The sequence below is a fragment of the Heliconius melpomene genome, chromosome 10 (assembly GCF_056956725.1).
Source record: "Heliconius melpomene rosina isolate 202511_hmr_F chromosome 10, ASM5695672v1, whole genome shotgun sequence".
Taxonomy (NCBI): domain Eukaryota; kingdom Metazoa; phylum Arthropoda; class Insecta; order Lepidoptera; family Nymphalidae; genus Heliconius; species Heliconius melpomene.
Genome location: NC_140398.1, coordinates 15015946 through 15041988, shown reverse-complemented (window position 1 = coordinate 15041988; position 26043 = coordinate 15015946). Strand labels below are relative to the sequence as shown.

At 32.9% G+C, this 26043-nt stretch overlaps 2 protein-coding genes across 2 annotated transcripts in view; one reads left to right on the top strand and one right to left on the bottom strand.

The window, feature by feature from the left end:
- Positions 1-14473, top strand: part of LOC146535873 (uncharacterized) — a 22808-nt gene extending 8335 nt beyond the window's left edge. Inside the window, exons 18-58 of the mRNA XM_085191189.1 lie at positions 154-278; positions 361-415; positions 573-671; positions 834-958; positions 1090-1140; positions 1542-1662; positions 1912-2036; positions 2138-2188; positions 2430-2532; positions 2894-3018; positions 3178-3225; positions 3525-3633; positions 3720-3835; positions 3920-3970; positions 4463-4565; positions 4667-4791; positions 5285-5335; positions 5677-5743; positions 6376-6548; positions 6879-6932; positions 7241-7358; positions 8100-8242; positions 8330-8380; positions 8587-8698; positions 8779-8906; positions 9145-9195; positions 9321-9429; positions 9538-9668; positions 9754-9804; positions 9907-10018; positions 10498-10628; positions 10708-10758; positions 10906-11577; positions 11824-11955; positions 12110-12237; positions 12330-12443; positions 12536-12594; positions 12680-12789; positions 13055-13184; positions 13345-13435; positions 13900-14473. Of these exons, the coding sequence (XP_085047315.1) occupies positions 154-278; positions 361-415; positions 573-671; positions 834-958; positions 1090-1140; positions 1542-1662; positions 1912-2036; positions 2138-2188; positions 2430-2532; positions 2894-3018; positions 3178-3225; positions 3525-3633; positions 3720-3835; positions 3920-3970; positions 4463-4565; positions 4667-4791; positions 5285-5335; positions 5677-5743; positions 6376-6548; positions 6879-6932; positions 7241-7358; positions 8100-8242; positions 8330-8380; positions 8587-8698; positions 8779-8906; positions 9145-9195; positions 9321-9429; positions 9538-9668; positions 9754-9804; positions 9907-10018; positions 10498-10628; positions 10708-10758; positions 10906-11577; positions 11824-11955; positions 12110-12237; positions 12330-12443; positions 12536-12594; positions 12680-12789; positions 13055-13184; positions 13345-13435; positions 13900-14145 (4747 nt within the window). The 3' untranslated portion in view covers positions 14146-14473. The remainder of the gene's footprint in view (positions 1-153; positions 279-360; positions 416-572; positions 672-833; positions 959-1089; positions 1141-1541; positions 1663-1911; positions 2037-2137; positions 2189-2429; positions 2533-2893; positions 3019-3177; positions 3226-3524; positions 3634-3719; positions 3836-3919; positions 3971-4462; positions 4566-4666; positions 4792-5284; positions 5336-5676; positions 5744-6375; positions 6549-6878; positions 6933-7240; positions 7359-8099; positions 8243-8329; positions 8381-8586; positions 8699-8778; positions 8907-9144; positions 9196-9320; positions 9430-9537; positions 9669-9753; positions 9805-9906; positions 10019-10497; positions 10629-10707; positions 10759-10905; positions 11578-11823; positions 11956-12109; positions 12238-12329; positions 12444-12535; positions 12595-12679; positions 12790-13054; positions 13185-13344; positions 13436-13899) is intronic.
- Positions 14467-26043, bottom strand: LOC146535872 (uncharacterized). Its single transcript, XM_085190616.1, has 23 exons — positions 25762-26043; positions 24866-25123; positions 24408-24576; positions 23781-23891; positions 23255-23497; positions 22928-23055; positions 22406-22564; positions 21898-22073; positions 21327-21475; positions 20765-20901; positions 20400-20538; positions 19877-20024; positions 19110-19376; positions 18768-18899; positions 18371-18520; positions 17813-17977; positions 17275-17491; positions 16695-16936; positions 16275-16423; positions 15813-16040; positions 15234-15423; positions 14906-15023; positions 14467-14668 (listed from the first exon to the last, which is right to left on the bottom strand). Exons 1-23 carry the CDS (start codon positions 25871-25873, stop codon positions 14517-14519), a joined length of 3939 nt encoding a protein of 1312 aa, XP_085046742.1. The 5' UTR covers positions 25874-26043; the 3' UTR covers positions 14467-14516.

The window sequence follows — 26043 nt, the reverse complement described above, 5'->3', positions numbered from 1 at the left end:
TGAGTAGCGGAACTCAACCCCGTGCTTTGCCTCGACACCAGGGCGAAGAAATGAAAATATAAATTTAAATAATTATTTCATTTCCTCGAGTGGGAATCGAACCCACAACCGTCGCGTTTACAGTCGCATATAATAAATGTTGTTTTTATTCAGATTGAAATCAGCGCCAGGACTTTGCGGAGTAGTTCCAGATGAATCAAAACTTCTAGTTTTTAAAAATGCTTTACATAAAGTCGTTGATGTGGCTACTCCAAAGATCTTAGTGAGGGATATGAATGGTACTTATTGTTTCTTTATACGTTTGACTGATTTTTACAAAATCAACAATTTGATTTGTTTGACGTTATTTTTATGTTTCAGATGTCATTGGGCGGTGTGCTAATTATCTATCGGCATTTGTAAGGGACAGAGGCAAGTTATATCTGCATTTTCACAAAAGCATACTATAGAATAATTAATTAATAATTTTCAATCGCCATCTTTCCAATTTAATTAATTTTTAATAAATACTTTTAATGAACTTCACAAAATTAATATTTAATTTATTTTATTAATATTGCACTTGCAGATAGAGCTATGCAAACTTTACTCAAAATGATGAAAAGCAAACCAAGTGTCGTATTGGCGAAAAGAAATAATTATATCATGAACTATGACACCGCAGCTTATGAGTAAGAAAGATTTAGTAAAAATAATATGTTTAGATTAAAAATGTTAAAATTCTATCTTGTTAGATAAACTTACATGTATAAAAGCTCAATTTCAAATAATTAAATCAATATACATAAGTATTATATATTTGTAACAATTTTACAAAGATATATGTTTGACAGACTTGAGAACGCCCCGAATGTGGTGCCTTATTTGCCTATAAAAGATATTGCTGATGAGGCGAAATCCAATCTCACTAGAGACATGGAAGGCCAAGTTACGCCCGATATGAAATTAGCTGTAAAAGGTTATATATAGATATGTTATATTCATTTCCTTTCTATATTTTTAAAATAAAGTTAGTTTAAGAAACGCTATAATGTATTGCCATAATTATGAAAAGTGAAATAAAAAATATTTATTATATTATATTTACAGCGTTAATTCAAGACGCATCGAGATATTTATCTCAACCGATTGCTATGAGAAGTAAGTTAAGTAAAATATGCATATTAATACTTAATATATTACAATATTTACATTATCATTCATTATTAATCTTCTTTCATTTCCTACGTTCATGCACACACATTAGTTAGTATTCTCACAAGTTCTCCATTTTCTACTCAACAACAACAATATCACGCTTTGTTTCACTAAACCTTGCTAACTAAAATATTTTTTAAATATTAACTCCAAATGACGATGTCATTCGTAATACGTACAATGAGATATACTCGTATTTTCAAATTAATAACATAACATTTCAAAGTTATTATAACATAATTTTAAATATATGTACTTAAAATAAGACGAAATAATTAAAATATATAATTAAATATATTTTTAGCTATAATCTTCTAAATATATAAATCTTTTAATATGTAAAGGTGGTGCAGCCGGTGAACGGTATCCATTGAACTTCTTGGCAGCGGTTAAACAATCTCTGGGATCCAAATCACTTTACAAGTATAAAGCTTTTGGTCAGACATACGCTGATGCAGCTGAAGTGTTAGTAAATAGTTAAAAAGATTTTTAAAATAGTTTATTTACCTACATTAAGCAAATTTGCTCATAACATAAAATATATTATCAGCATGAATGGAGGACGGAAAATCTTCACAGTAGGCTCTCTTGTCTGTTATGGAATAAAAGTAATTAAATACCTATTCTCACTCTCTCACTTTTCTTACCGTAAATCTAAACGGTTACTTTTAACGGTTGTTATAAATAAATAGGTAATGTAATATTCCTTTTTAGATTAAAATATGCTGGAGCTTTGGAGAGTGACCCTAAATGTGAAATGTTACAACATGCAATATGTACAGAAATGAAACATACAATGCCCACACGGTTAGCTCCAACTATCACAAGCAATTTAAGCGGTTATTATCTATGTTATATTTTTACAGAATTGACATGTTCTGTTACATGTTTAATTATAAGACTATATAATTATTTAATTATTATCATTTTGTACTTTTAGAGACAATGGAAGATGCTTCTAAGCATTTGGCGAAAGTTGGAAGTGAGAAAGGTATAAAAATAAAATATATTTTTTTCGTTGCATTTAAAATTGGATGTAGTAGGGGTAAATTAAAGAACTATAATTAGATTAAATGTTTTGTTTTTTAAACGTTTGTATTGTACATTTTTGTACAGGAGTAAGTATTCTATTATACTATTGTTTGCAATAATTGTATTTAATTGGACAACCTACATCATTGCAGACTAATGCCAATTTAAATTTTTTTTTAATTTATTTTAATATCTGTTAGGTGAAGCTTTGCAGCATTTAGTTAATATAATGAAAGAACAGGGCGAAACCCCACTTGGTCAAATGCAGGGCTATCAACAAAGTTACGTTGATGGCGCGAGGAGGTAACTTTTTTATTTTAAGAATTATTATTTTTTAATTATTAATATATAAATTATTTAAAAAAATGCAAGTAAGAAAAGTGCTAAATATTATTATATTGTTAAAAATCGAAAGCGGTTAACGTTTTAAAAAAAAACCAAATAAAACGCATATCGTCTGTATGTTTCTAACGTATTCGGAAAAAGAATCTACGTAATTGCTATAAGAGATATGTATCACCCAATAACAATACTTCACACTAGTTTCCTTCTAATAGAGGCCGTTGGCTACAAGCAACTGCTCCCGTTTGACACAATTCCACTGCTTTCACCTACATCTACCCTCTTTTACACGCAGTTCGCTAACAATATTTTATCTTTTTAGAATAGAAAATGCAAATTCTTTGGCAAACGACAAAGTTGATAAAGGAGCATATGAATCTGTTAGAGAAAAATTAACAAGTTTAACTGAAAAGAAACCAGACCCTCAGCATGCTAAACATATGCCCGGTAAAATATATATTGTTTTAATTTTATAGGTTTTTAATTATAATTTATAATTTTAGTATTTTCTATTGTATGCTTAATATAAACTCTTATGTGTTATACATTATTGTTATGATTAAATTTATTCTCACCATTATGAAGATCCATTACATTTTGTTACAGCAATTGTCGATGACAGTTCCAAGTTTCTAGCAGCACCGTTCCCAGAGAGTAAGTTTTCTTTTTGTTTTTATTTTATTTTTCTCATACAAAGTAACATATGTAATTTACTTTGTAGATTGAAATTAATCATTATTAATTTGTAAAAAGGATCGGATCGGAAGGATTTAAGTCTCCTTAAGGGATCTTAACATTATTTATGTAATTTTGTTTAGTTTAATTCGTTTAGTTTAGTATCAATGTAGACTAAGTACTTTAGTTTTTTTTCCGCTTTGGCCTGTATCATATTTGCCTATGCTATTTATAATTTAATTGCAAAAAGATCATAATAATGAATTCACCTACCTTAGGTGAAGATGATAAACGACGAGTTTTGGCTGACTTGATGGCTCGAAAAGGAGACGAAATATTAGTGAAGGAAGGCATTTACAAAGTAACTTATACTGAAGGTGGAGAAGAGTAAGGAATAAATATATATATATGTATACCTAGTTTAAATTTATTATACAATTAATTGTGTAATAATAAAATATTTAAATTCTTAGAATAATGAAAGCACCTGTCGGATCAACTAAAGCACAAGACGAAAATACGAAACAACAGATGCTGGAAAAAGTAAATGGTGTTATCCCAGAAAAGAAGTTACAAACCGCTCTCAAACGTAAATTTAATATAATTTATAAAATAATTATATTTAAAAGTAATTATAGGTCTTATAACATACACATAATGTCTATTGTTTCAGAACCAGCTAACGAAGGGGCAGCGTACCTAAGCGATATGGTAAAAGGAAGAGGTGAGACATCAACATTATAAAATAAATGTAATTTATATTCTGGCCATCGTGACTCAATGGTAGAGTTTCTTTTATGGAAAAAGACAAGGCAAACAAATATACCTGAGGGTAAATGATCACCGCCGCCCACGACCCTGTGCAACACCAGAGGAGCTACAGATGCGGTGCCGGCCTTTGGACGCGACAGTTGTAGGTTCGATCTCCACTTAAAAGAATTAATAATTTAATTTCCCCGTTTTCGTAGACAAAATGCAGCATTGAGTTCTGCCACCATTGTCTCGAACTCAAGCGGAGAACTGGGAACAGAATGTCTCAACACTACATTCTCTTTGCCTACTCCGCTAGATGCGGAAAATGCTTAAAATAAAATATATAAATATATAAAAGACGATTTTTGCTTGGATAGTGAACGCTAAAGTAATGAATATATTGTATTACATTAATATAAGTTATTATAATGCTATTTCATACATCTTTACTTTTCTTATGTAGCTGAAGTGATGCAAGTATTACATGATGAGATGAAAAAGGAAAAGGACAAAGAACTTATTTCTGTTGGGAAATTTTCTAAGACTCACGAACAAGGAGCACAAATGTACGTTACTTGTTAAATAATGTAACATTATATTTATTAATTTTCTCATTAATTTTCTTAAAAGTAGTTATTTAAAAAAAATGAGGCTATTTGATATTTAGGTTAGAAACAGCCTCTCACTTTGGTGGACAGAGACCGTCACCTGTTCTTGAAGATATAGTCTCTGATAAAATAAAGGCCATTCCTACTACTAGTGTTTCAGAAAAATCAAAACCGTATGTCCCAGGTGAGATAAAATATTTAATAATAAATATTACTAAGGCCTTCCTGGCGTAGGCAAACAGCGTCTAACAGTAAATGCGATATTTGTGCATTGAAACCGTTTCTCATGCATCGAAATTATATATTAGGTACTATTTTCTGTTTACCAGCTCTGATAGGCGCAGTGTACGGTTAAGTTCCGCCACCAAACGGATCTCTAATTTGAGTAGAAAGAGGAGAACAAAGTATTTTCGCAATAAATTCTCACAGCTCGGTTCTTTGTCATATGCTCTATATTTTCTAGCGTGAAATTGAAAAAAATAACGGTATAAAGTTAATACCGTTATTTTTTTAAATTAATATGTTAATATGCTTATGTTACTTTAATATGTCAATATTATTCATCTTTTCTAATATCTTTTGCGCATTATGTAAATTGCGCTCACCTCTTAGGTAGAACCTCCTTAGATGTAGGTCGGTCGTATTTTAAAAGAATAATGAGATTAATACATTTTCAGATACGTCTGAGATTACAACAAAATACATAGCTGGAATAGCTACAGAAGAATGTAAGTCTGAAATATTATTTATTTTGAAAATTGTTGAAATTTAAAAAAAACTTAAACCAAACGAGGCTAGTCGTTGCGCAGGAACACTGGGATGCCACTATAAGTATGACAGGTTGTGGGTTGGTTATAAAATATTAAATATTTTCATTTCCTCGCTCTGGTAATGAAGCCTCCAGAATTCAACGAATGTCGGAAACGGAAGTGTTTTAATGGGAAAGGAGTGTCTTAACGCATTGTTCCCAGGTTCCCTCTGCCTACTTTACTTACAACAGGCTGCGGCCTAACGCAAAAAGAAAGGAAATATATAAATAATTATAGACATAATAATGTCAAACTTTAAGGTGGCTTAGATGCGAAGGCACTTGCAGCTTTACAAAAATCTATAGATGCCACAAAGGAAACAGAAAAGTACGTACTTTAGTTTACCAATTCCAACTCAGGGTATAATTTTAATGTTAATGCTCAAATAGACTTTTAACTGGTTAATTATATTAATGTCTTGAGGTACATTTTGTTCATATACTACATTTTTAATCTAAGTATTTAAAATATAAATTGTTGTTACTTGTTTTTGGTTAGGTATGTTTAGTTCTTTAAGATATTAAAGATAGATAGATATTAAGCCTTAATTCTATTTATAAATAGTATTTTATTTATTTTAATTCTTACTTCAGTACTGATGTTTCTATATTTATACAATATCTCCTTAAGAGAATCCAGTAATTCATTTCAGTTGCCACTTGCTAACTTAACTATAACACTATGATCTACATTCATTAAAAAATATAAACATTATATATAAATAAATTTAAATTCATTGATTACAAAATATGTTAATTACCGATTACATGATAAATTTTATACAACCATACAAATATTTCTTATGATTGGGGAAGTTGGCACGTGGATAGATAGCATTACCGCCATAATGGTGGACAAGACCGCTATCTATCTTTCTATCTTTTTTGGCCATCTTTAAAATGTACTATTGTTGAATAAATAGTGATAGACTGACACTAAGCATGTATGTAATATCTTAGAGATAAACCACCAGCTCCACCACCACCGTCATTAAGTGATGATACGGCAGCGAGTATGGCAGATGACACGAGCTCTAAAAGAACTAGTATTCCTCGTGGAGATGATCATGACAAAGAAAGGGAGGACAGATTAAGAAGGATGGCAGAAGAAGAAGCTAGAAGAAAGGCTAAAGGTTTTCAAATATTTAAAATAAATTCAGCTCCACGCTGTATTTACCAGCGGGGTAGATAAAGGTGTTGAAAACCTAGTGTTAAAAAACTCCGTTCCCCACATTCCGTCGAATTTTGGAGGCATTGCATGTTGAGTCGTGGAACTTAACGCCTCGCTTTGCTTCGCCACCAGAGCGAAAAAAATTAAATATAAATTTAAATAAATATTTCACCAAAGGGAGGGGGGGGGGGGGTTTGTGGGGGAACCAGTCGCGTTTACTGTCAATATGAATATATAAGATATATTGTGACATAGTAATCATAAAATTTAAGCTCTATCGTCTCACTTGCAGAACTTGAGGAAGCTAAAAGAAAATCGGGCCAAAAACCTGACCAGGTGGCTGAAGGTATTCACATACTTAAAATAATTATTAGCATATAAGAGATATTGTGATATAGCAACAATAAATTGTACGAGTATGCTAGAGCAAGCTTATAATAGGATATTTCATATTCTAGAAACGTTAATAATGTAAATTAATGTGTTTAATGCTATTATATTTTTTTATATATTTGGGTATATAGATGGAACCTGTTTAAAACATTCGATTTCCCGCTTCCCGCTGAATTTTCGAGAAATATTAATAAATAATAACTCATTGCCCCGAATGGGAATCGAACACAATAATATTTTAATTGATTTAAAAATTTGAAGGTGATGTCGATCGTGAGCATGCTTTGCAAATTCTTCATAATAAGCTGCGCGCTCGCGGCGAGGAGGTGTTCTACAAGCAGCCTCATACTGAACTGACACACTCGGAAGCTGCTAAATGGTTAAAATATATAGTTACCCCCATATTCTTAAATATACAAATATAAATTTTACTAATACATACAAGTTAAGGTCTATACTATGTAATATTCTATATATAGTGATCTAAGAAACGACAACGGCATTTCGAGTAAAGGTATGTAGAAGGTACCCCTCTTGTATGACGGGGCTACTACCGTGGCCCCAAATCTTGTAAGACTGAGTGCCTTGGTGATCTAATCCAATCTCTCGCATTATCTTTTTACTGTACGCCATTGATGTTTTGTAATATTTTATTTATTAAGACCAAGCATTACAGGAAAAGGATATCTATACTAATATAATAAAGCGGAAGAGTTTGTTTGTTTGTTTGTTTGTTTGAACGCTAAGATCTCTGGATCTACTGGTTCGATTTACTTTGTTTTTGTTTTGTATGAAAGCTGCCTTCTTCAGAAGTGCTATAGGCTATATAACATTATATTACACATATATACTAATAAATTAAAATACTTTCTAATTTGACATGCAATTTATTCTGCCATGTTAATAACAACCGTCGTCGCTACGCAACCGCGCCATTTTGATATTCATCCTTATGAAAAAAATAAATATAATAATCACTTTTAGCATTCCATCTAGATTGAAATTATATTTCTATAGAAATTATATTCTTATATTTCAAGCAGGCGTAGCCGCGTCCGGGTCCGCTAGTTATTAATAAAATAGAATAATTTATCCATTCCATAGTAGTTTTAATATGCAGGTTGACAATGGAACCAGCCATGAAAGTGGACAAATCGGTGAAACATTGTGGCGACACTGCTCGTCTTCATATAAAATTTGAACGAAAGCTCAACAATCTCGTTGGTGACAGCACTCCCGCAAACATGCACGACGTAATGCAAGGTATTATTATAAAAGTATACCTTGTAGGTATTGCACATTATAAATTACAAATTTTTTACGTTAATAATTATTACTAATTTTTTTCAGACGTCGTTATAGAGTCAGCAGGAATTCTTTCGGAATATTTTGTTTCGAAAAGTAAGTACATTTGCATAAGCTTTATTTTCTTGATAATATTTGTAGATTATTATACGATTTTATAGCAGAAAGTAAAAGATATTTGTTAATAAAATTATTAAAATTCTTACAATAATTAATATTTAAGCTTTTTAGTAATACACTAGTTTTGTATCAAATAAATAATAAGAATAAATATTATATTGTATTATAAAACTATTTTATAGGTTTTAAAGTTCTCGTCGGAGTAGCGCTTATATCGGAAATGCAGAAGCGAGGGAATGAAATATTGATAGAAGTGGATGGTGCTACTGAAACATTTTTCTTTGCAGCTCAAAGGTGGTCCTTAATAATTATTATAAATAGAGTTTCTTAGAAAAACTAAATACTATAAGGATTTTTTGTTTTTGTTATATTAGACTTAAGAAAACATCATCATTAGAAGTAAATGAGCCATGTTCGCAAGTGGCATATCGCCTAACAAAGAAGTTAGAAGATATTGTAAAATGTCGGTCAATGCCACGAAAAATAATATCGTCAATGAAAGGTACCGAAAAATACTTCTTAATTTAATTTTGATCTAATATCAATGTAATTTTAATTGAAATCATATGTAAAGAGACTCGAGATCCTGCAGTCAAACTCACAAACAGTTTAACTTTTTGTATGTATTGTTAAATGGTACTAATAAAATAATAAAAAAAAAAATACAATTTTTGATTTAGATACCTTAATAAATCCCAAAGAATATTTTTAACTATATTATTGTTGCTTGGATTTTTCAGATCACATTGTAGAAGTGGCATTGTATCTGTCAGCTAACGTTACAAAACCAGGTATGTTCATTATTTTTACAATTTAGTCGTTTAAGTTTAGTACATACTTATTTTGAAAATTTATACTATTTGTTGCATGTAGGTGCGTTAATTTGTATATTTATTAACAATATTTGTATTTGTAGATGAACAAATTGAAGCATATGTCGCGCTACTAAATGAAATGGAGGCCGCTGGGAGTGGCCTTCTCGTAGAAGGTGATATACCAAAATCATACAAAGACGCTGCCTCTTAGTAAGTATTTATATATTTTGTTTTGTTTGTTAATAATTGAATTATATAACTTCTGTTTTTTTTATATATACAACGAATATTATAATCAATTAACATGAACAATTATAGTCTCCGTCAACTAACAACATTTCAAGATATGATAGCACTACCAAATTCATCATTGCAATCCAACACTGAAGGTAAATTGAGAATCTTAATGGACAGCAGCAGTGTAAACTACGACAAAACCGCCATGTCGGGTAAGGGTATACATTTGTTAAAAAAATACCTACTACAATATATATATATATATATTAATTAATCACATTTTTCTGTTATTTTAAGGTGTTATAAGTGAAACAACAAGATTGCTTGTCTCTTACATCGTTTTACAAGGTATGCTTGTTTGACAATTATTGGATAAAATAAGTACCTTCATTATTATAATTACAACGCTTCTTAATGTTTCTCTAATTGTTCTTTGTGTTTTCTCTTTAGGTACAAAAACGGAAGCATTAAAAGTGCTAACAGAGGAAATGGAAACAGAGTGTGATAATGTGTTATTGCGACATGGTAATGTCCGAAGAACTTTCGGTGACGGAGCTGATGCGTTAGTCTCTTATGTTTCAGTAACAATGTCATATAGTGTAGAAATGTTTTCTAACTCTTTTGTGATTATTATTTGAAATTAATGTCCTAAGATTGTGAAACCTGAAAGAGTTTATACAAAGACTATATAACAATAAAAATGTGAATGTGAATGTAGCTTATTAACTTGCCCCGTTTTCACAACAAAAAGTTGCTTTTTATCTAGTTTGTCTCGAGTCGCGTCTTCACGTCGCATCTGGTTTGCTTCGAATAAGGAATTTTCCAGCCTGATCGACGGCCGCAAGCCGAGGTATATCTCGCAGAGACGTCCTTGTTTCTGTCGTCATCCTGTCGGAGAAAATTGTAGTGTTCGCAACCTTTTCAGGGATAGAGTATCGTCTTTTCTTCTCAACTGGTTTCGCTGTAAAGGCCAATAGGGCTAAAAGCATTAATGCTATTATGTATATATTTGTACAAAAAAGACTTTTTGTTTTCTTATAGATTGCGCACAAAGAACAGTGACCAGTTAAGTGTCCCAAGCGCCGATCCTGTAGTTTCAAGGAAGATACAAATAAAATTACGCAACTTGATGAACTCGCGTACACCTGATAAATACCTAGCCCTCATGGACGGTATGCTTCTGGAAATATAAAAAATATTAAATATCCTCCTTTTTGTTCACTGTAAAAGTATTTTTTTCCTTTTCTGTAGATGTTATTGAAGATGCGACTATGTATCTGGCTGTCCACTTCTTGCAACCACGTAATGTCACTTTTTATTATATTATATTTTGTTAAAATACTTTTGTCGATATATTTATCGCCGATATATTGGTACAATATATTTATTGTACCAATATATTCTTGTACATTTGTATGATATAATAAACATAATATATGATATTTTCAGATATTATACAAGTTTGTAAATGCATGAATAACGTTTTCGTTCAATGTGAATTATGGAGCGATGAAATCTTGCGTCGTGTTGCTAAACCCTGTTGTAACTGTTCACGCCACATTTCTTTACAAAATTTGTATGATGACATTCCTGGAACTTCTAAAACGTACACCAATGGGGTTGGGATATCTCTAACACCTTGCCCTTCGAAATCAAAGAAAATATTACCAAGTCAAGGTGAAAAACCGTATGCTCAATCTTGCCCGGCCAAGAAACCTTCTGAGCACTGCAAGACCACTGCTTCATATCTTTTGTATTCGTCAGAATATGAAAGGGAACCGTTTCAAACATCTTCACATACACAAGGTATTACAATTAAGTCTCCTATTGGTTCACCAAGAGTGTCAGCAAATTTTAAAGATACGCAAGCTGTCGAAAAGCGAGATATGTGTCTTGGACCTGAAAATAATCAAGAAAGTGCATCTTCATCTTTCCTGACTTCTAAAAGTAGCAGCTCGGAAAATGCAAAGCCTAATACTGAACACGTGTTTTGGCATTCACCTACTACAATGTTTGCCAGAGTTGTAAAAACTGAGCCAGACCAAAGTTCATCACATACACCAAGAACTTGTGACCCTTCCATATCCAAAAGGACTTTAGGCAAACGGGGATATAATACACGTAATTATGACAGTTCTTACTAAATATTAAATATGTAGTATATTCTAATTTTGAAACCGAGGATAATTTTATGAATTGCATATGTAAAGAACAAAGTAAAATATCACGAGGCTTTCAGTATAGTAATTACAAGCATAAAATTTGGGAAATTATATAAATCGCAAACTTTAGTGACTGGTTTTGTTTGTTTGAATATCCAGTAAAAATGCTTTACATTACGTAATATTTTATAATTTTTTCTTGCAGGAGCTCCAATAATAACAACAGATCAAATGGCCGATTGGCACGCCATGATGGTAAGCTTGACCTGGAATGTTCAAGCGTGGCGAAAGTGGATACAAGGGAATATAGATCGCGCTTTAAACTATCGAAATAATGGTACATATATTTTGTTTAAAAGTTTGTTGAATTCACAGCCACTATGTCTTAGCAGACAAACTCGAAAAATATAAATAGGTAAATAACAATCGCGTTTGGTAAAGTGTGTGAAAGTAAATTGATTTCATTCAAAATTAAAATACTTCCTTTATAGCAGAAACCGAAGAATCTTGGGCAATATTTCAAAGGCAAACATCTACAGATGCACTGCAATGGCGGCAGTACAACAATTTCAGTAGACAGTTAACATATCGTCTTGCACTTAGGTACAGAGATAAGAAAGTATGTACGATATTTTTTTTTCTATGATTGTTCAGGTAGTCGAGACAAATAAGTAATTGAATATTCAATATGGTGTTATTTATATTTTGCAGATTGTTTCTCCTACTAGAGCCACTCTTAAAACTGAAATTTATATGAAGTGCCAGCAGGAGATGTTAGACATCATTGATATGTTTCACACATGGACCCAATGGTTGACTTTAGTTGTATGTAAAACACTTAAATATACATATAACTATATATATTTTGATAATAGGTATTCCTTTTTTAATTTTTAATTTACTTTGATTTTGAACAGATAAGAGAAACAGATTCAATTGATCAAGATTATGATACGACGGCAGATACAAATAATACGTTAGTATAAATAAATATATATCAAAACTTATTATTTTTTTGTTATATAGCCTACAAATACAAATTTTATTTCATACTTAAATAGTAAATGGGAGCAATTTAAGAGCAAAATTGAGGAATATGTGGAAGATTGGAAAAAGTATAATACACATTTAAAAGTCAGCTGGGAACAAAAATATAAAATGCTTATTACCGGTGAGAATGTTTTATAATATTGCTTAGGTAAATACTGAGACATTTTATACTTAAAAAATAACAACTTTATTGATGAATGTGATTTAACCTCATTTCGAAGGAATATACGTGATTATTTTAATTTCCCTTCAAGAAAAAATTATAATGAAGACAAAATGCATTGAGATGCCTTAAGTTCCAACGCTCAGCCCGCAATGCCTTGATTTTTATATGCCCCTCTGCAATCAGGGGTAAAGCTATTTAACAAATATAACAATTGTTTTAGACTGGTTGCCAGAGCTCAGCAAGTCTGGCGCGATGTGGGTAGTGAGCGCGTGCGGCGCGGTGCCCAGCGGTGCTGTCGCCGCGGGTGTATATGAAGGGGAAGTCATTTGGGTGGCCCGGACTACACACAAGTATATTAATTGATAATATTGCATTATTTACTTGATTTTTATATTTGAGTCAAATGTTTAGGAACATCTTACTTAAGTGATATAATGATAGGAACTACTATCATTAATTAATGATAAATTGGTATTTCCGTGCATCCTAAAAGGGTAACGATTATTATAGATGCAGTGTATTACCAGCAGCCCTTCACCCGTCTAAGCACTGTTGCACAGTATACAGCGACGGTGAAGTTCATCACTACACTAAATATCAGGTACATAACGTTTGCTAAAGTAATCCTCGGTTTTTAATTATTTTAGGTTTCCTTAGATACCCTAAATTACCATGCAATTTTTCACATGTTTTACTGGGATTGGTACAGCATAATGAAGTTAGCGACTACACCGACATTTTTTTTATGATAGATTATAGAAATGATGTGGTTTAACATTTATTACTTTTATTATTACAGAATGTGATGCTTTGTGGCCCACAAGTGCATTAAACATACCAGTCTGTACAATAACAGTGGAATATCCAAATGATTACACTTCTTTTTCACCATTTTAATGGTGTTCACCTGATCACATCTCATTGATCATAAATATATTGGCTTAAAAAGTGTAACGATGTGGATGACATGTTGGGCCTCAGACCCGACACGATAGGGTCTAACTTTCCTTAATTTAATGAAGCACTTTCCATTATATATAAAAAATAAAAGTATTTCCTCAAAAGGTAATGTGTAACGCTGAAGTATCGTGGATGGCCTGTCGGTCCTCGGACACACGAGAGGGCCTCGCCAAGGGGCCGCGAGGTACACGCGCGGTACGGGTGGCGGCCGGCGTGCTCGTGGGCCGCGTGCTGTACCGCGGCGCGCACCTCGTGGGCGCCGTGCTCGCACCCGCGTGCCGCTGTCACGTCGTCATATACGGACGGCCGTTTGCGTTTAATTGCTATGAATTGTTAGTTTTGGCCGAGTGATGATGGCGATGATTAGGATGTAGGTGTCAAATTATTTGCGATTTTTGTTATTATTTTGATGGTGTTTGTTGTTGAAATTTTGGTTTTGGTTTAGTGTTTGATGATGATGTTGATGATAGTCTTATGGAAATGTTCTGATAGTATTTTGGTAGTAGTGGGCTGATTTTTTAGTATAAATGTAAAAGTTGGCCATTTTAGGATTATATACAAGTACTAATTGTTTCTAAATTAGCGCATTTTATTTATTTTATTACCAATATACCATTGGAGCACAATATTTTTGGAATATTTTGTTTTTGTTGTGATATTAAAAATAAAGAATTGCAGTTTGTAAAATTTACAATTTATTTCATATATATTTACATTATTAATCATTTATCTTCTGCCGTATTAACGATGGTGACTTTTTCAATGTACCCGTCGTTTCCAGAAAGACGCACGATGTCTCCTGTAGTAAACATGTCGGTGGCGCCCGTGGCGCCCACTATACAAGGTAAACCATACTCGCGGGCTATTACAGCACCTAAAATTCGTATAATATTTTTAAAAGTTTATAATTTTCGTATTGAAACTGTTATGTTTACAATACATTCATAAATATGTACCGAATTATGACGTAAGGCCTATCGTGGCCAAAGCGACAGGTTGTGGGTCTGATTCCCACTCGAAGAAGTAAATATTTAATGTTTTCATTTCTTTGCTCTAGAGTCGAGCAACGCGCGCACCACATAGTGGATTGCATACAGTATACTATAGTTACCGTGTGAAATAAGTCCTCCAAGTTCGGTAACAATGCCAGTGAGTAGAGGGAAGTATGGAGACCAGCCAATATCCGTAGAGTGCGTTATCAGTACATCGCCCTGCTGTAACTCATGGATCTATTGACAATAATTTGACAAATATAATGGAAGACAATTAATCAATTTTGGCAATAAATTATCAGCATTGTTAAAAGCTGTCTAAAAATATAAAGAACTATAATATTATAAGCGAACTCGTGTAAAAGAGAGTAGATGTAGGTGAAAAAGATTAGAGTATTATTTAAAATACGTTTAAAAACTTTTAAAAATTTATATTTTTAAACTTACCTCAGATAAGTCTTTAACGACACACACTCTTGCCACAACTTCCCCTCCACAGACAGAAGTAGCTTTTAACTTGACTTCACCACTCGTTATCTTCGGCCCCTCAGTTTTAACGGGTTCCACCCATCCTGTATGCATTTCAGCAAATTTCAACTTGCTCCAAGCGGGGAAGAATTGATGGCGTTGCATTGCCCTAGGATTTAAGAAAATTTTATTTTTGTTTGATCTTCTCTGTCAAATAAATTTGTTGGAGAATAAATATTAACACCTAAGGCATAGCCAGCCTGAAATTTTCTGTGCGCATACACCCGGCACTGGTATTATTAATGTCTAAAAATACATTTAATTAATGTAATTATATTCGTAAATAAAATTTAAAAACCTAACTATATTACTATAATTACTACTACACTATCACTACCTCGTCTTGGCAAACTGCTTATAACTGTTAAAATACTAATCCGATTCACTTCTTTTATATTTGGGGATTATAAATAAACATAACCAATTAGCTCTCTGGTATCTATAGGCATGTGCGAATTTAATTACAAGAAGAACAAGAACTCTCACAAAAAAACGTACTTTTTCAACAAGGCTGGATCCCTCATCGCGATGTATCGCTTAAGTTCAGCTAGAGTGAAATAAAAGACGAGATCTTGAAACGGCAGGAACCAGTTCTGCACGAGGAGTTCTCCTAGTCTCAAAGCAGCCAAACGCAGTTTATGTACGGCTAGTATAAGATGAGCCTTGGTCGCTTCCCTGTTCCGTACTGCTCCATGACAGAATGGTACTACCCAGCGTAATATTTTCCTGTTAAATTAATCTGTTATAATTGTGTGTTCTTTCTTTAATGAGATTGTTTTTGATGTTGATGATGTGATGACTTGATGTTTAATGATGTCTTGATATTCTTGTATTTTCTATATTTCCCATGTGTAAAAGAGCTGTGCGATAAACTGATGAATTGACAAATTGATGAACTCATGAAAAATAATCAAAATGTAATAAATACAATTTCATTCAAAAAAAATATTATTAATTTACCTAGTATTTGGCTTTTTAGGCGTCTTTAGAGATGCAATAACTTCGTCACTAGTTTTGTGTGGTGTATCTACTTTAGATACAGGTAGATTCATTAACAACTTCATCAACTCCTCTGGCACTAAAATCCATGGTTTTGTTGCAAGGTCAAACTGAAAATTTAATAGTTTTTACAACAAATCATAATATATACTCTAGTAATATAGGCTCTAGTATATTATGTTTTTCTTAGAAAAAAATAATATATAAGTATCATATTCTTATATTGCTTGTAAGTAAAGCAAATATGTATGAAAGTGACGCTTTTTATTTAAATAAACGAAGCTTTTAACTATAATGACATAAATTTGTATTTATTACAACTTTTGATTGAAAATATTTAAACAGCAAGAAATATTCAATATGTAGGCAAATTATACTTACTTCCATAATAGACCTATGTCCGTGTTGATCCAAAAACGTGCAAACATCGTTATAAACGCGTGGAACATTGCTTTTCAGCCACCCTAAAGCTGTCTTTGGGTTCTGTTCACGGAACTCTGCCAATTTCCCACAACCTTCTAAATTTTTAATGATTTTGGCCATAATAAATGGAACCTCTGCTGATAGAACATCCCCGGAGCTAAGAAGCGCACTAACTTCGTTACATTCGTCTGGTGTGAAATCTATTTTAATTAGAAATTATGAAAATTAATTTTGGCCTTTATTCTCTTGACATAATGAATAGCTAACAATTTATGTTTGTAAATCTGCCTTGTCTAAACAACTGTGGTCACAGTCTTCACTTAGGAATTTATTAAAAAATAGAAGACTAAAACAAAAACAAAGATTCGCTTCACTCGGTATGATGATCCAAACAATAAAAAAATTTAAACTATAAGAATTGTATTATTTTCAATACAATATTTTAAAATAGTAGTTAATGAAGCATCGCGTTTTCAGTCAGACTGAGCCACGACCACTCTATCTCTTCTTGCCCATTAAAATATGTGAAAATACTAACCAGATCTCCCTTCCAGAAGAACAGTCATAGCAATGAACTGAGTGAAAGTGCTGACAACGCTGGTGGTCCCATGACTTAACATGAATTTGAGCATATCCTTCTCCGTCGATACTAATTTATTCAATACTATTGAAGGATCCTTTGTGTCCAAATTTAAGTTCAATACGTTAATGTCTTTAATTGCATTGTTCATACGCCGTTTTGATAGTAGTAGGGCCTGTTGTGAGTTATAATATGGGTATTTTTATTAATTACAAACGGTCAAGTTTCTTATTGAAGTCTTTAGTAAGAAAATATTTAATGTTTATTCGGTAAATAGCATTTTATTTTGCAGTTACAATAATTTGTAATAATATTTTTATAGAAAAGAGACGCCACTCAACACGCAATGCCTCCAGAATTCGAAGGAAAGTGGAAAAAGGAATATCTTAACAATAAAATTACCTATGGCTACCCAGCTACTGCTGTAAAAAAATCTATTTAAAAACTTAACATATTTTTGTTTTAAACCATTAGTGATTGTATAACATCATCTTACCTTAACCATGTCATATAAAACAACAATTTTATCAGTTATCTGCGGCGCACGTCTGTGAAGGGCGGTACTAATAATGGCGTCGTCCGCGACTGTGTGTCCGTGTACTGACATTTCCAACATACGAATATTAATGTCAATCTCTTTTGGAACTCTTCGGTATACTGACTAAGAACAGAAATATTATGTTTTAATTTATAGAAAACGTATATCATTTTGAACGTAGTACGATTCCAACCGGGCGTGAAGACCAGCCAGCTAGACTAGCCATACGTTCTCTTCAAGCTACGTTAAAATAACAAACTAAGTTGCGGACGACGACTAGTTTTTTAAATTCTTTACATTTCTTATAAAATTTAAAATATGCGATTATAAATCTAGCATTTTTAGTCGATCGTGATTCGCCGACGATTCGTGATATTTCTAAGTTATATTTATGATTATTTCAGATTTAGTAATTAAAAGCGCTAAGTATCTGACTTTAGGAATAATGTCATGAGTGATACTACTATCTTAATCTATATTTCATGAAGAAGGAGATGTTAAAAATATATTACTTACATTATAAAGAGCAATAGCACACCTATTATGTGTTACCATAATATTTTTATCGTATCCGTCGTGGTTGGTTCTTATCAAAGTAGACACTCCTTTTTCTAAACTACAGTAGACCAAATCGTAGGTGAGTGGTGTTACTGGCTTTGGAAGAACCTAGAATGTAATTAGAATATTATGTAGGTGATTTTTTTTTTGTATTCAGATAGATCTAAACAATTTCTAGGATAAAGAAGATGTAATTTGAAGTTTTTTCTTCTTGCTCCCGCACATAGCTGCTATAAAGTTAATATAATTTTGTAGATACTTCTGTTGCTGAACTAGGGAACCTGTTTCATGCATTAAAAAAATTAAAAAAATATTTAAAGAAACTAATAAGTAAGCCATTTTTTATTATTATTACCTCACCAGTGTTAGCAAACGTGATTAGTTCATCGTCGGACATAATCGGGAAGTCGAATTCGTGCAAAAGTTCTTCTTCCGTCCATCGCTCAAGAGACGTTATAGGTCGAGCTTGCAGCAAAAATATGTCATCCTTAAAAACAAAAACAAAGACTTTTAAGTGACCAGTTCTTGATCCAACAGCTAAGCGATAGCCTCTTAAGGTGTTGGTCGAGGCTTTTCGCTATTAAACCGTTAACCGAAACCACTATCGGCACAATGATAGTCGCATTGACATCCCACATGGCGGTAATCTCATGGGCTAGGTCCAAATCAAATAATAAATATTATTATCATTACTTACATTATTAATAGCCCATTCAATATCTCTACCGGCTCCCCAAAGTTTTTGCTGTGACAGTCCTAGTTTAGCCAATTTGAATATTTCTGATTCAGATAAACATGGTTTATTTCTTTCATTATCTGTAACACTTTGGGAAGTAACGCCGGCATCACTAGTTATGATTTTGTGCATTTTGGAACCAAGATCGATCTGAGCAATGGATAGAGTTCCGTCGATATCCCGTCTAACAATAATTGTGTCTGGCTCTACGGAACCCGATACGACGCTCTGTAAATGCGAAATTTGAGTATAAAGTTATGATTTTTTTACTTATTGTAAAATTATAAAGTTTAGCAATAACTATCTACACAATTTAAGTTATTATAAAATTATTCAGTGAATAGTATCCTCGTTAGAAAAGCGAAACCTTCATGAATTTTGAAAAATATTAAGATCTTCGTTTGCAAGGCGTTCGTGTAGGAATCCCACTAAATATATTTTTTTGTCGTATCTAAGTACAAAACTGAATTGGGATCGTCGTGGCACAATGGGTCAGTTCCTCAGAACGTGACAGTTATGATTTTGATTCACACTCGAGGAAAAGTAATTGTTCATAATATTTCCTCGCTCTGAAAACAAAGTGCCACCTTGAGTTTCTCCACTTATTGCGTCGAAAATTGGTTAAAAGTGGGGAACGAAATGTCTTACTTACTTGGTGTCTACCCTACCCCACTCTACCTTCCTAAAATATACTCTAGCCAACTCTATAAAAAATACCTTATAAATACCTCTCCCAAACCATAATTAGCGGTAATAAGAATCCTAGTAGGATCGCCTTGATGCGGATGCATCGTGAACATGACGCCGGCGACGCGCGGCGCCGCCATCGCCTGCACTACTACACCACCTTCACACAAGCATGGCTGGCCGTTTTGTCTGTAAAATATATATGATAATTACATTTAATCACTAGAAAGTAGGAAACGGAGTGTTTTAACACTAGGTTTCCTCTGCCTACTCTGCTGCTACTCCGTTCCCCACTTTCTGCCGAATTCTGGAGGCATTGCGTGTTGAGTGGCAGAACGCCGCGTTTTGCCTCGACACCAGAGCGAAGAAATGGAAATATAAACGTAAATAAAAATTTCACTTCCTCGAGTGGGAATCGAACCCACAACTGTCGCGTTACAGTCACACCCTTGTGCCGCTGCGCCACGACGACGAAGTGTGACAAATTATTGTAAGACAAAGAGTTCCGGCACTCAATACATAATGTCAAATGGATTAAGAATAAATAAAACAAACGTATCTTACCTTCTATAATATGCACTAGTAAAAGCAAACATAGATGCCCAACAAACACGTACGCCATGTAACACTCTGTCCGCTGCACTTCCCAAAACTGTGTCATTCTGTCCCGCTGCGGACAGTGCCTCGCTGTCCTCTCCTACCGCTGTTGAATTAATTTATATATTATTAAGGAATCAAAATATTGTATTGTAGTTATGTGCTTCAATATGTGATACCCTTTAAAAGTAAATTATTTTTTGTCGTTTCTGTATATAACAGTTTTACCTTTTACTCAATAAATAACAAAATAAAAAAAGTATAGATATTATTTACCAATTAGGTGTTTGAATGTACCTACCAAATTATAATTTGTAAGCCACTATAAATACCTGAAGATCTAACTGCAAATCGTATTTCGGGGCCATAATTCTGCGCGATCGCCTTCTTCTCTAATTTATTGAGTTCAATTAATATAGCATTCTTCACATCTTCTACAATATCAGTAGCAAGGAATAAGTCTACTGCTCTAAAAATAGAATAAGTAAATAATTATATTTATTTTCAATATGTTTAATTTCAGCTCTATTAATCAAATGGCTTTTAAGTTATTTATTAAATTTAATAATAACTTTATACATAATTTTTGGTACTTTTTATATTATTTGCATTTTTATTTGGCAGAAAAAAACATGTCACACCATTCTCTACTTTTTAAAATTTTTAGGATTTCAAAGATAACCCTTGTACATTTGTTTGCAGACTTGGAACTTAAAGATTACTATATTAAAATTAAAACTATTGCTTCAAATTGTATTTGATGCAATCCACCATCCACCATAATCGCATTTTATGAGGAATATCTAGGTAGTTCTAGAAACTACCATAATTAAAGAGAGCAAAAAAATTAAAGAGAATGAAGAATGAGAAAAAAAAAATAGTGTGCATACTAACTTTTGACATTTCTCTTTAAAGTTAGCTTCATCGTAATTTTCGTTAGCTGCTTCAATTTCTAAAATAGCTTGTTTGAGATGACTATTGACTTCAAGATGTTTGTTCAATGCTAGGGTAGTTATGCAGAATCCAGGAGGTACGCGGTAACCCTGATAAATGTAGAAAATTAAAAACTTTACTTTTAGGTCGGAAGTAATGAAAAAAATTAAACATTTAACGTGGAACGTGGCTTGTAACTTTAAATGCATTATAAGTATAGCTTAAGAAACTCCTATAAGAAATTCAGCAAATAAAAGTAACACTTGACCCAATGTATGCTAAAAACCAACAAAAAATACTTTTTTACATTTTAAAATGTTATTCCACACTGAGGAAGTAAAAAGACTTTTTAGAAAACACAAAAATTTGAACGTAGCGTATAACGTAGCCTAGAACGTAGTATATAAGAATTTCGACGTAGCCCGATGAGAACGTATGGCTTAGTTGGTCAGAGCGCTTGGACGTTTTCCAAAGAAGTGCGGATTCTAATCGTCCAAAAATTTTGTTTTTCTAAAAAAAAAGCAAAAAATACCTTTTCCTCTTGCACAGACGCTAGTAGCGCCAAAGAAGCACCTTTTCCTCCAACATATTCCTTGCATGCCGCAGCTTTTGCTTCGAATGGGAGACAGTAGTCCACTTTGCCTGCTTCTTTTTTACTTAACCATTTTAGTCTTGGTGAGTGAATTAATGGCACATCTGATTTATCCACTGTAATACATAAAGGTTCATTATAAGCAAAGAACTTGTACTCTTGATATATAGTTTTATTGCATAACAAGAATTGTATACTGTCCGTAAAGTTTAAGCTGAGCTTTACATTTGTGTGAGTGTTCACATACTGTGTAGATGTGCGACGCGTCGACGAGTTTTATGACAATTGGCCTACATCTCTTATACTGATAGTAATGTTCGATATATTAAATGTGCAAAATAAAGTTGGCACTATTACTGTAGCAGAAGGGAAAAAAAATATTAGGTACAATGGTATTTTATCCAAAATCATATTAATTAACATATTACATTAGAATGAATTATCTTACCTAAACTGTCATAACCAAGTTCCAAAACACCAGTACCGTGAAAGCTATCAATAGTGACACTAAATGTGCGATACGTTTGTTGCAGTTGCAGTCCTCTTGAATAAAGTACACCTCCGTCTTTGTTTATACGAATAACTATTTTAAATGTGCGGTTATTTGCTGTAAAATATTATTTAAATAAATATAAAAAAAATGTGTGTACGTGCCCTGTATTCCGCACATAGCGGTATAGGCAGAGGGAACCTTGGAATGTTGCACCTTATGGACCAGCACGGGAAAAAAATATAGATTAAATATAAACAACCTCCCGAATATATCTGGTAATCATCGCGTCAGACCCTGTTCCACACCACCAAGACCAGATGCACCAAGATCTCTTATTACTAAAACTGATTAGGAGAGTATATAAATTTAAGAGTATTATCATAAATTTTTCTCCTTTCTCTTTCATATTAAAATAAAAAAGACTTATGAAAAAAATATTTTTTTTAAATATTAGTTTTCACTATGTGCCTGCCTTACCGCTCACATTTATAGTATATGTGTTTGGTACACCTTCTTTATTCTCACAAAAATCGGACATAATCATGTCAGTAGACGTAATGCTGCTGACCTTAAAATTTGGAAATCTTACACTTCCCGATATACACCTGTAATTAATAAATGGTTACTTTATTAATTAGTAATATCTCATCAGCGTTTAAGCGTAGGGTATGTAGAGGGAATTTAGTGTCAAGAAGATAACCTAATACTTTATTTTAGTTAAATCATCAATTAATCAATCTACAAAAAATTACATATCTAACAAGAATAACATAAAAATAATCTGAATATAAAACAAATACCTACTGAGTAAAGTCTTTATAAAAGGACAGGCCTCGAATTTCAACTGCAGTGCCATCTGTAGCGGTTGCAGTCAATGTGAATGTTCGTCTCACGTCTTTAGAATTTAGGCCATAACTTCGCTCTCTTACGCCTCTCATACGAAGATATTCGCTTATTTCTGTAACACCATTTGCATCGAACGCTTGGAACCTTCCTTGGATAGTTCCCCATTGCATCCAACTTCCGGAGCCTTTTCCACATGAATTTCTTTAAAAACAGAATAAAGTTAATATGACTACTGACTGTTAAAAACACTAGACACTACATGTATGTGTAATTTAATAAATTTATAGTGATAAAAAATATGTGTCGTCCACATCATTTTCAAGCAGGAGTGGATTCAATTCTCACAATCCCTTTAAATGGTATCAAAATAGCTTAAAAATGGATAACGTGATACTATATTGGAAATTTATTTTTGTTTTTAAGATTTTATGTTTTAATATTTTATATTAACACAATTATATAATAAACAATGTAAAGTACTTACAGTAAATATGGCCAACCACCATCCCGCCACGGCTCTAAAGCAAGGGTTTCAGCAGCTAGCTGTTCGCTCCAATCTTGTGGGTATCTCACTACACTAGTAGCTGATGACCATCTGAAATATATATAAATAGTTTGATTAAAGGTCCTATATGTTTCATTACTTTTTACCTTTTTTATACACTGTCTCGAATTGGAGGGAACGAACGACAAACACTTACGCCCGTATTTATAAATCGCTCTCAAGTCTGAGATCGAACTTGAAATGCCGTTGTCACTCATAGATATTCAATTTATGATTAAGGCCCCCTGCCTATCCTGCTATGCGGCAAAAGGCGTTAAATTGTTTTTTATTCCGCGGTCAAATGTTGCCCTCATCAAAAAGCGCTGTAAACCGGTTTATGCTAAGCAAGGTCGAGAAACTAGGTAGTGAACTACTAGACCTATTATACGTTAGCATTTCGCTCTAATCTCCCTCAACATTAACCATTCCTTAGAAGGAATCGAAACCGAACCCACAATTATTATGATATAGGGAAGCTTTGTCTCACTGGACGGTCGCCTCAAATATATATCTACTATAAAAATATACTATAGGTATACCAAAATTATTAGTAAAAACATAATTTACATAAAATTAAACTTGACGTGCTGCGTTTTATTGTCTTCCACGCTATTTAGTAATCCATTGAACACAATCCTCAATCTTTCTTGCTCCCCCAATACTTGTATCTTTAGGCCGGCAGCACACCAACCTCCCTCGATATCACTCCATTCACTGACAGCAGTCTCTGGATGTTCTAAATGTGAGAAACATTTATTTCACTCTTAGTAAGTTTAAAATTAAATATAGTATGTATACGCAAACCAACATTATTACTTAAATAAAAATATGCATATAGGTATTTATATGGCCCTGTGTATTCCATTCCCCACTTTCCGCCACAATTCCAACGTCATGGATGACGAACACAATATAGGACTTACACAAGTTAATTTATAATAGCCACGTACTCACTATCCTAATGTTCTACTCATATAAAAAAAAACTTTATTGAAAAGCCACACAAATAATATGGAATAACTTACGCGGTAACCTATAACTTTTCCCATCAGCTAACTTCACAAATACTGTGACTTCAGCAATAGCTTTTCTCCTATTAAAACTTTTTCTGATACACAATAAGACCGTTGAACCATCTGGAGCAGACGCTCGAAGTGCAATGGAATCCCAACCCTCATTCTTCTCAAGATTTGGGGTTTCATGTAATGGTTGTGGTGCTAACTGCGATTTCCATCTTTTAACAGCATATCGTGCTAAGATTAACTTTAGTGGATAGTTCCATCCTAAAAAAATATATTCCTATATACACATTAGAAACTAAATTCTCTACAATATAGTATGTGGCATGGATTTGATTTTTTTTATAATTTCAAGATATGCAGGTAAACCCAATTATTACTTAACTTAATTATAACTTCAATTGCCACTTTTCATTCAATTAGAGTCGCTGAATGTTGATAGAGATCTCAGAAATACGCTCTACCTAACAAAACCCAGGGCACAACACTTATATGTAGAATATACTTATTTATCAATAATGCAACTGGTATTAGAACCCATGATGGTCATGTTATACGCTATACAAAAGTTTTTATATTGTTTTAAAATGAAGTTTATATTTACTTACAAGTACCTATATGTTTTTATATAAAATATAGAATTGTTCATTGCACCCGCAATCATTAACTACAAATCTTTCACAAGGACGGCAACCTACTTACCTATATAAAAAACAAACATTAACAACAAAATTATAATAAAGTTCAAGGTTAGCATTATTTTGCTCGAACAAAATAAAATGATACCTACTCAATTTTGATATAACCTTTTACAAAAACGTTATACAATATAAAAAAAAACAAATTTATTTATCTAATTCTTGGCCAACGAGGATTACAAAGATAATTTCCAAATAACTCACCCGGCTCGCGATAGAAGCCTCTACGTTTCGGAGTTTTTCTTATAAATATTAAGTAAAACACTACAGCGGCGGTGAACGAGCCGACTTGGAGGAGAATGTCTATAAGATCCATGGGAGATCACATCAACTGGATACAAAAACAAGGACAAATATATTATAAGTTAAATAATACTGGCAATGATGCTCTATAATTATTAGATTGTACACAACTACTCAGCTGCGATGTATGATTTACAATATATGGCCGGCACGCGACCAACAGTTTACACTAATCATTTCATA

What these genes read in the sequence shown, in the direction of transcription:
- LOC146535872 (XM_085190616.1), bottom strand. Translation starts at nt 25,873, where the DNA reads ATGGATCTTATAGACATTCTCCTCCAAGTCGGCTCGTTCACCGCCGCT. An exon ending in GGTGGTTGGCCATATTTACT is followed by an intron (nt 23,498 to 23,780) that starts GTAAGTACTTTA and finishes CTGTTTTTAAAG; the next exon opens with AAATTCATGTGGAAAAGGCT. An exon ending in CGTCTGTGCAAGAGGAAAAG is followed by an intron (nt 21,476 to 21,897) that starts GTATTTTTTGCT and finishes TACATTTATCAG; the next exon opens with GGTTACCGCGTACCTCCTGG.